At 42.7% G+C, this 12,634-nt stretch overlaps 1 protein-coding gene across 1 annotated transcript; it reads right to left on the bottom strand.

Annotated features, from left to right (window-relative positions):
- Nucleotides 1–2,185: 2,185 nt before the first annotated feature.
- Nucleotides 2,186–12,221, bottom strand: LOC103355771 (ras-related protein Rab-39B). The gene is made up of 3 exons (XM_008279685.1): nt 11,985–12,221; nt 7,010–7,190; nt 2,186–6,034 (listed from the first exon to the last, which is right to left on the bottom strand). The coding sequence occupies exons 1-3, from the start codon at nt 12,197–12,199 to the stop codon at nt 5,789–5,791; spliced, it is 642 nt and encodes a 213-aa protein (XP_008277907.1). The 5' UTR covers nt 12,200–12,221; the 3' UTR covers nt 2,186–5,788.
- Nucleotides 12,222–12,634: the final 413 nt, after the last annotated feature.

Genomic DNA, 12,634 nt, shown 5'->3' with positions numbered 1-12,634 from the left:
CAGGAGCAGTTAAGCTGAGTGAAGCACCAGGTTAGCTGTTTTCAGTGTTTATGCTAAGCTAACTAGCTGTAGCTACATCTTACATGTTAGCTCCAGTATGTGCCATGCATGTATCAGCATAAGAATTATATTTCCTTTTGCTGCAGATAGCAGCTTTTTTCATCACATTTCATAGAGCTGCAGATGGTTTGAAAACTTTCTGAGGATCCTGGTAATATCTTTTCAACAGTGATACATCTCATCGTCTAATCCATTAATCGGTTTTCTTTGATTCCAGCTTCTTAAATTTAAATATTTTCTGTTTTCTTTCCTCCATCATGATCATAAACTAAATATTTTTAGGCTGCAGACAAAACAGACATGTGAGGGGTCGTCTTGGGAAACACTAATCAACATGTCTCACAGTTTTCTGACATTTTATAGACCAAACAGCTAATAAACTAAAGATTAATTGATCATGAAGATAACGGTTTGTTGCAGCCCTCATTCACCAGCTGTGTGGGTTTTCCAAGTTACTTTTCAGAGGACTGTATGCTCAGCTCTGCAACGCAAATGTAAAGATAAAACATGAGAAGCACAAACTTGGGTCGAATCTTAACGGCAATGATGCTGCTGCAGCTTAGCTTAGCATAACAAACACAAACAGGTGAGTGCTGTCCAAAGGTAGTAAATCTGCCTACCAGCTCCTCTAAAGCTCAAAGTAGCTGCTCACAGTCTGGCAGTAGTCCAGCACCAACCCTCCATGAAGCCGCTTGTCCTTTACGTTTTGGTTTTGTGTGGAGATAAATGAGGGGAACAGGGATGACAGTGGTCTGGATCTTTTCATTTCACTCTCATCTCAGGAAAGTGAATTAGTGGATTCACCAAAATGTCAAACTATTGTTTTAAACATGGTAGAGAAAGACTCAGGACAAAACTCTGTTCCAGTTTGTGCAGCTGTGTTGGTAGCAACCATAGTGAGGCAGCAGCGTTTTGTATTCAGTGTGTGAGAGCAGCCTCAGTGAAACCAAACGCTGCCAAGGTTCTGCAGAGAGCTACTGAAGCACGTTCCCTCTGGAAATCAGCCAAAAAGCAGATTGCTTTGCTGTCAGACATGAAACTGCTTTCCATCATATAAACGACTTCCTTCAAAGTCCCCTTCCTTGATCACTTCACGTGTCCTGGGGCGACTTTGTCAGCGTCTCCGAATGTTCGAATCTTTGTTTGCACCCAGCCGAGCCTCAGATCGATAAAAGACGGAAGCGGTTTGTGTGGCAAGAAAGAAAAGGAGAAAAAAAAAACTGACAGAGTCGGCTGCAAATTCAGCCAAAAGTGTGTTTCAAGTTCAGTCATGTCACGTGACTTACTGAAGACTCTGCATGAGAGTTGGAGAAGGAAACTAACTGAGTTCACTCACAGGCTGCAGTTCCAATGAAGACATTAAGAGCAGCTTCAGCAGCTGACTGGGCTTCTTGGCCTCTCAGATGAGACCTTAGTGTCTAATTGCTGGCTGCCTGTTTCACACTGAAATGTGTTTTACTGGAATCAAGTTACTGCCGTCGAAGCATCTTCAGGACGAGACCTGACTTGGCAAATTTACTCTAGTCTTTTTTTTTTTGTAGTTTTTCTCTCTTTTTTGGTCTAAATCAGACATTTTTGATCAATTGGAGCCCGAAATAGAGAGATAAGATGTGTTTGTGCTGGCATGAGTTTATCACACATTTTGCAGATGCAGTGTTTTTAAAAACGTTAAACTTCATCTTGCAGCACTTTCAAAGCTGCATAAGGCCACCAGGCTCTCAAATGAAAGTGGAAAACTGACTGACAAAACCAAGACTTCAACAGGTCGTCAAAGATCAACTTCACAGCTCGAGTTTAAGCTTTGTGACATTTTTAGAAAGAAATGTTTATCCAGTCTAAGAAGTGTGAATTTTCTCAACTAATGACTGATATTGATTCTCTCTGGACGTGCTTTGTTTGTACAGAACCTCCTTTGTGTTTGTGTTAAATTCTAAAACCTGTTGTCTTTCCCAAAATATGCTTTTAGTCCCACATTTGTGTCACTTTGTGCATTTGGCCAGCATATTTTAGTTAACACCTTTTAAAATATATAAAATGTGAACGCAGACATTAAAGGAAGCCGAAGAAATGATTGATAGGGAACAAAAGAGAACTGCAAGTAAGCACAAATTTCCAAGAAAGTAAATTCATGATATTTTAGATGTAGTTTATTGGAGCTACTTAAAGTAACAGTTTGACATTTTGGAAAATTCGCTGTCTTGCAAAGAGTTAGATGAGACGATCAATACCAAACCTGCAGCGCTTCCTTAAATACGCGATGAAGTGAAATAGATTTACTACACTTGTGTGGAATGTGTTTTCCTAGCGGACTAGAAAATGGTAAAACTAAAACGAACCACATATTTGTGACGTTCATGGCCGTCTTTGTGCATCTACAAAAAAATGTTACAGCAAAATGTGGAAACTATCAGACAGTGTCATAATATTTAAGGCAAGTGCTGCTTAAAACAATCTTATCCGAGATGACACGTTTCCCCAAATCTGTAGTTTATGAATATTTAGACTTAGTAGACGTTTGTTCTGTTTTAAAAATGGGGCAGAGCAAATTAGACCGGAGCAGCCTAATGGGAAACACTTCAGCTTAGCATGAAGACTAGAAATTAATAAAAACAACTAGCCAAGATAAGTGTGGATTATTGAGCTTTATTCGGTGTTCTGGATCCCTGTTTCCAGACTGTATGCTAAGCTAAGCTAACAGGCTGCTGTGTGTGTGAGCGTGGTACCGAGCTTCTCATCCAACCCTCGGCTAGAGAGCAAGTACCTTTCCCAATGCGCTTCATGCTTTAAGACAGTATTTCAGAGTAGAGGTAATATAAACCAGAGTGCTGTACAGCTGTGCAGGTCTACCAGCTGTGTGACATCTGGTGAGAGAGGCTCGGCGGCCCATCGGGGGGCGCTGCAACCCACAGCAGATTTCAACCACAGTCACCCACACACACCTTCTGAGCTCCGCGGCGGCGTCCACTGGGGAACGCTCAGCAGAGAGTGTTAGTCATGATACAGCAAAGCAGTGGAAGGAAAACAGATTTTAAAGCGGTCGTGGGATAAAACATATTGTCAGATTTCAAAAACACAAGGGCGTCAGGGAGAGCTCAGGCTGCTTTGTTGTTTTTTTTTTTTTTATTCCTGGAAGGACTTTTGAAGATCGATCTTTTCTGTCTGGCAACAGCGTTTCACTCACTTCAATAAGGATTAATGCAGTGTGTATAGCTGTGGAAATGGAGCATTATAACGAGAATCATTTCCACTCGAGCCGTGTAGATCACCCTTTTGCTTTCTCATTCACACACTTCAACTCGTAGCGTAAAATCCTCATCGACTCCCTCACTGATACATTCATGTAGAAAACAGAACGACACACACACACAAAAAGGTCTTTGGAAACACAGAAAAAGAAGGCATACAGTGTGTGAAAATGAAGCAGTATCCTCAGCAGCCTACAGAGGACTGTAACGTTTAATAATCTAAAACATAAATAGTCTGTGCCGTGATCAGTAACCGTAGTGGGAATGATAAGGATAAAATCTTGCTATCCTTCCTACATCTACAGCAGTATCCCAGTCAGACGAAAGAAAGTCTTCATATTAAGAGGGAGGAGAAAACACAGAAAGGGAGTTCTGCAGAATAAAATGTATAGATAAGTAGTTGCACGTGTACTTTAAGGTACATTTAATTCCTAACAATGCTATGGGTCTCCTCCTGATTCTGCTCCACGTTTAAATGACAATTATTTATTCATTTGTAGCACGTACAGCCAAATACATCGGTCAGGGTGAGCAGATTATGACATTTGGTCCAGTGTTTATTTCATGAGAATATGTAGTTATTTACTGGTGTTACACAAACGGCAAACGAGTCATCTGCCAAGTTCTGATGTTTCTTGATCTTTCACTGTCTTAGTTGTGTTATTCTGGCATTTAGAGGAGGACCAGCAACTGCCTGAATTAATAATGAGAAAAGTATAAAGCAACAGGACATTTAGGATGAGAATGCAGATCCATGAGGCTACAGCTAGTTAGCTTAGCTTAGCTTAGCTTAGCATAAAGACTGATGGGTGGACACACAGCCGGCTTTGTGGCAGTAGCTCCATATTTACTGTACAGACATGAGAGCGGCATCTGTCTCCTCGTTAAGCTCTCCACAAGAAAAATAAATAAAGTGTCATGCAGAAATCTGTAGTTTAATCGGTCCAGTGTTCTAGTAGGTAACGATATCTGCACCAGTTGGGCGATATATGGTTGAAAATTGGGGGTTTTACATCTAGGCTACATAAGAACACATTTCACCAGCATTATAATCGCTATATTTTCACTTTTTCTCTTGAAATATTGCCAATGAAATTACGTTACCTCAACCAAATTTAAACCAGTTTTGACCTGCATGTCCGCTTTCATGGCCGCCTTACACAGTTAGACTCAAGTAATCATGGTGGTTACAGCCACCTGTAGCATAAAAACATCAAAAAATAAAAGTTTGATGTGATATGACACTTGCACACATATTAAAAAAGGCATGTAAACTACTCGCTCTGAACAAAACGTAACCTTGTTGAGTCCCCTGCGCCTGTATCTGTGTTGGGTTGACTGGGTTGCCAATTGGACCTTCTTCACGTGGTTGTAATGGGCAAGAGTTCTGACTGTCCTATGCGTGCACTGTGAGTAATGTGGTTCTTTTGTGAAGTCTGTTCATCAAGTTTCCCTCTGTGTTTGTTTTGCCTTCGAGAAATCCCCAGTTTGCTTATTTGCACTCTTCAAATGTCCCAAATGAGGCTCCGCAGTTAAGAAGGACTTGGCTATTAAGGTGCTTTCAGGCTCTGACATTCCTATTAATCCACCTTAACGGGTGTCCAGTGGAAGGCAGAAAATTAAGAGTTCTTACACTACGTCGCCTTGGTCAGTTAAGCTGTACACGTTGTCTCTTCCTGCTTTAGGTGAACTGGATTGGTGATGGTGTTTTGTTATAGTGCGTTATTTAGCAGAATGGTAGTGGATGTTACCATGTGGTCAATGTCATTGAGCTCACTGGAGGCCTAAATTGCTCCAAAGAGAAATAAGGTGGACACAGAAACTGTTCTTCCAACGTTATATTTAGGACCTCCAGGACTCCTCCATTGAGCCCTGATGGTGGAATGTGGAGCAAGACGTCAGCACAATAGACTCTAACGAGGAAGGTTTAATCTAAGTGTGCTGACTTTTTAGAATGAATTCTTCTGGGAGGATGTTGGACGCCAACGTAAAAGTGATCGCTTTCTATGTGATCATGTAATTGCATATTGAGAGGAGAGGGTTGGTGGAGGAAGAGGTGACGGAGGACATGATGGGAGAAAGGAAGAGGAAACAGGTCAAGAGCGGGTTTTGACAAAGAACCAAAATGGATCCTCTTTCTAAGGCCTTTGTAAGACTTTCAGGGAGGGACTTTCAGGAGAAAAACCTAAAGGAATTCAATCATGGGAACCCCCAGAGGAACATCTGTGATCCTTCCCCTCAGAAATGGGCACAACCCTTTCAGCCATCCGCCCACGTCCAAGGTGTTCTTCTCCACCTTCTCCCTGCCTTTTTCATTGAAATTCCTCCAACATCCCATTCTGTATCCAGTCTGAAAAAAGAACAACAGAGGGTCACCAGCAGTTTCAGTCAGAGGGCCGACGCCTCAGTCCGTCAGCCGCTCCCCTCTGAATCCTTCGCTTCCTTTAAAACCTTCAGTCCCGTCGTTCAGAACTCTTCCCAGATCAACAGAGACAGCGGCGGTCACTCTTGGTCACCTCCTCCGACGAGTGGACCACGTTGGGCACAAACCCGCTCTTCACGCCCTCCCAGCCCTCCTGGATTGTGATGTCGCCAGAACGCACCAAGGCGAAGATGTCTCTGGTCAGCTCGGTGAAGGCGTGCTCCACGTTGATGGCATCGCGGGCCGACGTCTCGACGTAGCGCATCCCGTACGCCCCCGCCAGCTTCTCTGCCTCTTGACGGGTCACCTACGAGATCAAATGAGCTGTGTTAAATCTTGCGCTATCCACAGGTCATTAAGCGTCACAGAAGACTTTGTGATGGTGGCCTTTTACTAGCTTAACCCCCACAGTGCCCTATGCTAGCCAACATGGAACTGCCTGGTCAGAGGATCCACCCAGTGGTACAACCAGGTACTGCAGCTAACAGCTGGTACAACTGGTAGCTTGAGTTGCAGCTAGGACTGAGGACAAGTCAAAATGAAAACACATAAGTGACTTTAGGCTTGTCAGTAATGTTATTGTTGTTTTGTACCAAGACAATTAGGGCCAAACACCTGCACTTTACAATCTACATGCAAAATGCTAAGATAGAAAATATGATCATGTTGCCTCCACAGTTGCTAAATAGCGTCTCTGCTCCTGAAATGTGCGTACACGAGACAGACTGCACACTCACTGTTAATGATCATTTGGTGTTGCTGCTGAGCCACATTAGACTGAACAAAAACACCAAATCATCTGCACTGAGTGGCACCACTTACAGATTTGAGATGCAACTCAGTCGCTGCTAAATTATCCTTCGAGTACAACATTAAATGATGAGAGTAAGCAGCACGTAAAGATCACAATGAAGTGGCAAAGGCAGGAAATCTTACATAATCTTCCTGGTTCATTTGATTTCAGTCCTGCTGTTAGAATATTGTACTACACGAGTGCAGACACGCAGTTGCGCATTTTGCAGTGTCATCCTGTACAGTCTAATTTTCAATGGGTGGTATTTTTGCTCTCTGTCAGCCAGCTCCCCAAAGAGAATTAAACCGAGAGTGACGGCTCAGTGTGCTGATCTAAATGTGAACAAAAGGTTATTTTTAAAACTGCAGACTTTGATAAATTGCATAACATTCAAGAGAGACCGTTTCCTTCTCCAACAAATCTTCACTCAACCCAACCTCATGAGGAATTCGTGTCCACGCTTGGATCCGGTTTTTCTGCTGTTCGTACCTGACGCTGTGCCTCCAGGTCGCACTTGTGGCCCACCAATAGGAAGACGATGCTGTGTGGCTGGACGTGGCTGCGAGCCTCCTCCAGCCAATCGTGGACGTTCTGGAAGGAGCGGCGGTTGGTGATGTCGAAGAGGAGGAGCCCGCCCACAGAGTTACGGTAATAAGCCCTGGTAATGGACCTGGAGGGGTCGAACAATGGAGGAAGAGATTTGGATTAATACCATTTGAGTACTGACAGGGTTTTGACCACTGGTGGCGCTATGGAGCAGAGTTTTCATGAGCTGATCCAGACACATCAGTAAGGAACCACTTAAAGAAACCCAAATAGAAACTTACGCTAGAAACTATAATTCATTTAGATCAGGATCTGGTGTTGTTAGCCTGAGATAACTGCCCCCAAAGACTTGCCCTTTGAATATAGTAGCATCCTCAGCCGCTAGTTCACAGTCACTAATTTACAGAAAATGGAAAATAAGAGATAAAACCAGAGGGGAAACTAATCTGAGGGATAAACCGATGTGAGGAGGTGTGAAAGAAGGAAAAGAAGTGATGGAGGTGTCAAATTGAGAAGCTGGGGAGTTCATACGCCTAATTACTGTCCATGCAGGGATATCATATCATCAGTATCAGCCTTTAGGAAGCCGCATCAGTTGAGCACAAGTGGTTTGTTTTTACATAACGGCTTCATCGCTGCGGTCCGACTGGGAGGAGAAACGCTGCTGGATTTTGACAAGATGTGACACCTCGCATGCACACAAACACCCACCAACCCCCTCACGATGCGTCTTATCTTCCCACAGTATCCTCACAGCGACGACGGGAACATAAATAACAGGAAGGAAAATTACAGGCTCGAGGTAGAGGCGGGAAGAGAGACGTGCCGTGAAAGAGGAAGAGGGGAGGATTAGTCGACGGGAAGGATGCAGCGGGAGAGGAGGAGTGGATGGAGAAGAAATCTGAGCCGGCGAGTGATTCATTAGGGTTGACACGCATACTTAATATATATTTATGGAAGCAAGGACCACGCAGATGAAACAACGGTGACTAAGAGATGTTCATTGTTGGTGGAACACAGGAGCACAAACAGGCAGCGTCACAGAATCCTAAAATAATTAAACCTTTACGGTTTACATTAGTTTGCGCCACTGAATCATCCCACGTCCAAGATAGATCGACACACAAGTGACAAATCAGTGACAAGTTTAGCTTAAATGCTTGTGTGCTGCATTATGGGACACAGGTTTAAATATAAATCATCAGGTCTGTGTTCCTCCTTCTGTCAACAAAACCTAAAAAAATCAGTTATTGGTCCATCTTTACTGTTTTTAGTCCTCATCTTCAGGCCTATTTGTATCTTCTCGAGATATACATTTTTTAAAAACTAATAACAAATGTGTAGTTTTAGTTTAAAAAAGAAAAATATATCAACTTATTCTTTCATTTTTTTGCAGCGGATGAATACATGAGTAGGGAATTCACTGCAGGATGGTGGATGTTGGATCAAATCAAAATAAACTACCGCCCAGTCTTAATCATAGTGAAGGAGCACGTGAGCCGATGCAGCGATTTTGTTCTAAAAGATTAACGTACACCAGAGAATAAGATTTGATTGCTCGTAGGATCGTTTCATTATTAGTTCTGGTCAATTAATTGGCCTATTTAATGATAAGAAATATTTAAATCAATAATAAAACCAGCAGATTCTTAAAATGTAAGTCAAACTCAAGACGATTTGATATTTCATCTGGAAAATATTAATACAGTTGGAAATCCATCCAGCGTTATAACATTAATCAAACAACTCTTCAGCGCTGCATCAGCTATGAAAGACTTATTTAATTAATAGAAGCAGTTTAGGTTCATTCTTGCCATCTGAGGGTAGGTAAATACAATAATTAAAAATGTAAAGCTAGTAAGTTGACCGCTTAGTGCAGCAGCCAAAGAGAGAAAATGGGATTTTGCATCTTGCGTTCATGTCAAATCATAAAAGTTCAGCCATCAGATACAGTATTCCTTAGATCTTGAATGGGTGAGTTTTTAAGGGGGGACTTGAATGTGTGGAGGTCAGAGCAATGTGGGATGGGAGATGGAGAGGAGCTGCAGAGGGTGGGAGCAGCAGCAGAAAAGGCTCTGCCCCCCCTCAGGTTTTGAGTTTTGCTTGATTTGCTTCCCACCACATTAAAACATGAGGTAAGCAGCAGCTACTAACGATGTAGTAATTAGTGTCAGTGTGTAAAAACAAAACACCTCAAGCCAGATTGATGTCTCCAGAAGATGAAACTTTATTTTATGAAACCAGGTCATTGGAGAAGCTCGTTTCAGAATCGGCTGATTTAGTGGAAACGTTCACGATAACACGGAGGTCGAGTGAGTCAGAGGAAAATGACTGGACCGCAGAGGAATTCCAAAGAAACACTCAGACCAGTCTTCAGATTGGCCTTTTGGTTGTTTTGCATTCAGACTGAAGAAGGTTTGATTCGTCCTTCGGCCTCGGAGGGACTGTAGTCACAGTTGCCATGGAGACAGTGATGGCGCTGACAGGTGAGGCCCACCCCTTCTGTCACGACGATGAGCTGTCTGTGTGTGTGCACGCATGTGTGAAAACACACTTTAGCCTGTACATGATTATTCTGGCTATATTTTACCCTCCGAGGGCTGCGGGGTCTGTTCTGCTCTGACGGGGGAATAATTGCTTTCTCACCATCAGTCATGCTGATTGTAGTCGAGTTTAAGAGACGATGTGAAACAATTTGAAACTGATGCACATGAGAAAAGTGTAGAGCATGTTAAATATGACAACCATGTAATAAACAGTGGGAATAAAACACTGGGTTTAATGGTCTTTAAGGTGATGTATTAGTGGAGCACGCTGGGGTAATACTGTACCTTTACAATACAGAGCTAGTGCTGGTAAAAGTGGGAATAAATAAGAGGATAACAGTCTGTAATAAACAATGGAGGTAATAACAGACCTGCCTGCTATTACCTTAGCATTACCCTGTTGTTAGGACATGATGCTGCTGCTTAGCTAATGTGTTAATGTGGTGAGTATTTCGGTGCCGTGTTTGTTAAACAAGTCAAGCAAAAGCACCTTCATGACCTTTAATGTGGACGGAGAAAACTCTGAACAAGCTTCCATGCTTGACAAGTAACACATATGACAAGATCAGCAGTAAATCAAAGTAGTTAAATCATAATTACTCTTAAATTACGCTCTTATATATACAGTCGTCCTCAAATGTATTCACACACTTCTATTAAAGAAAAGGCAAAATTCACAATAGTCACTGAAATAACTAGAAACTGAAAAAAGTAATAATAAATAAAAATATGATAAATTATAAACTAGTGAAACAAGACATTGCTTTTGAATTGTGGTTGAAAAGAATAATTTAAAAAAACAAAACTGTCCTGGACAAATTAGAGCCCTTTTGCTGATGAGCAGTGAAATCAGGACACCTGTCAACAGGTGCAGAAGTCTGACTGAGAGTTACAGTTTTTTTTTATTCTTATATTTCTGTTGAACCACAATTCAAAAGCAATGTCATGATTTTTATTAAATCTTTTATTATTACTTTTGTCAATTTCAACTTATTTCAGCTGTTTTTTCCTTCTCTAATGGGAGGCTGTGAATACATTTGAGGACGACTGTATTCTATGTTATGCTGCAATAACCGTGTTTTATATATATTATTATAATATATATCCTGATTTCAGAAACCTGGATAACCCTTATCCTGGTTTTGAAAAAGCCAGTCATCCTTCTCTCTCCTACACTTACAGAAAGACTCATTTACTTTCCCTTATTGCTCCAACAGTCAGATGCTTTTGCTGCCATTTTTATTTTTTCTTTTGTTCCTGAAATCAGATCAGAACCTCAGAATGCTGACGTTACACTAACACCACTTAAAATGACCGTCCCTCGTTTGACCTTAAGGCAGTTTACGTTAGAGTCAGAATCGGCTGTTCATGCTGTCATAACTGGAAAATCAGGAGCTTCTCTGGTCATTATCTGCACTTGTATCCCCTCAACCTTCTTCTCAATAACCGTACAGTCAAATAAATTTAAAGCAGTCATTCAAGTTTTCTTCTTAGTGTTATCTAACATCAACTAGTTTCCTCATTTTAATCTGTTAATAAGATGTTTCCTCTTCGTACCTTTCAGTAATTTATGAATCTCTCCATGAAAAGTTTCCCAAGAGGTCAGAGGTCAGGTGCAGGTCTTTCTATCTCTGTTCTGTAAAAGCAGTTGTTCTGTTTTTCAGTTAAATATACATGAATACGCTGAAACCTTTCACTCTGGATGGCTGTTTCAGTTTCCAGATGAATAAGAATTTAAACCCCACGTTCCTCATGCTCCGTGTGGAGGACTGACGGTGGTCAGCAACAGAGATCTTTTCATTGACTTTTCTGCTTGCGTAATTTGAGTTTTTCTGTCATTCGTCGGTCAGCTGCTCTTGGTGGACACCCAGTTTCTTCCCATTTGGCTATTTCCAAATAATCAGCTGTTCCAGAAACCTAAACAACTCCCACTGTGCTGCCCTGATCTTTAACCGGGACGGACAGATACAAGGTGGAGCTGAAACATACTTTCAACATCGTTTCGCTGCCATGTTGTCTGGGATGTGATTTGAAAAGGTTTCAGAGTGAAACACGTGGAATCAGTAAATAAAACGTTTGATGTTAGCTCCCTCCAGCAGCTCCAGCGCTGATCACTGCTGCACAATGCATCACGGATCACATCGTCAGACTTGTGTGATGTAACTTAAAATGCATTTTTTTAATCTGTGAGTATCAGAATGCTTCTATCACCTCCTCTAATAGGAAACAAATGCCATAAATTAGCACTGTGGTCACTGATGGTACATTAGTGGTAAAAGCCACCAGGGAATCTGGAGAAGCTCACTGCAGCCATAATATTCCCTGTAAAGCTCTGAAAACGCCCCTCGCGACCGTCGGGCCCGGCGTCTCACCTGAAGCGCTCCTGCCCCGCCGTGTCCCAGATCTGCAGCTTGATGCGCTTCCCCGGCTCGATCTCCACCAGCCGGGAGAAGAAGTCCACGCCGACGGTGGGGTCGGACACCTGGGCGAAGCGGCCCTCCGTGAACCGCCGGATCAGGCAGGACTTGCCCACGGTGGAGTCCCCGATGACGATCAGCCGGAACTGATAGAGCCATATCGCCTCCATGACTTGGCCTTCTGCCCGTCTGTCGCTCTCCCGGCTGTCTGTCTGTCTCTTGTGTGCGCTGCGTAACAGAAAGAGAGGACGACTGTCAGAATATTGATATCAGATGAGTGTGTTTTTGGCTGCTTGTTGTTTGTAGCTGCAGCATGTCCGGATCAATCATCTGTGACAAGTTGCCCTTTGCCCCCCTCCTCCACCCCGGTTCACCTTCTGACCCCACCGCCTCCGGCCCTCTGCAGCCGCCTCCCATTAGCCTTCATCAAGTGCAATCAGCACCCTCCTACTAAACGGTAAATGGACGGTAATGCATGGTGAATGTAGCCGTGCTTTACAGGAGCTCAGATGAAAGGATCAGCGCTAACAGTCAACGTTGGCTGCTTGGTTTAGCTTTTTTTTCAGTCCGATACACTTAAACTGCATTCTCAATTAGATTTCGAG

Source organism: Stegastes partitus, unplaced genomic scaffold, assembly GCF_000690725.1.
Source record: "Stegastes partitus isolate 25-593 unplaced genomic scaffold, Stegastes_partitus-1.0.2 Scaffold168, whole genome shotgun sequence".
Lineage (NCBI taxonomy): Eukaryota > Metazoa > Chordata > Actinopteri > Pomacentridae > Stegastes > Stegastes partitus.
The sequence above is the reverse complement of the archived record's forward strand: the minus strand, read 5'-3'. Positions and strand labels throughout refer to the sequence as shown.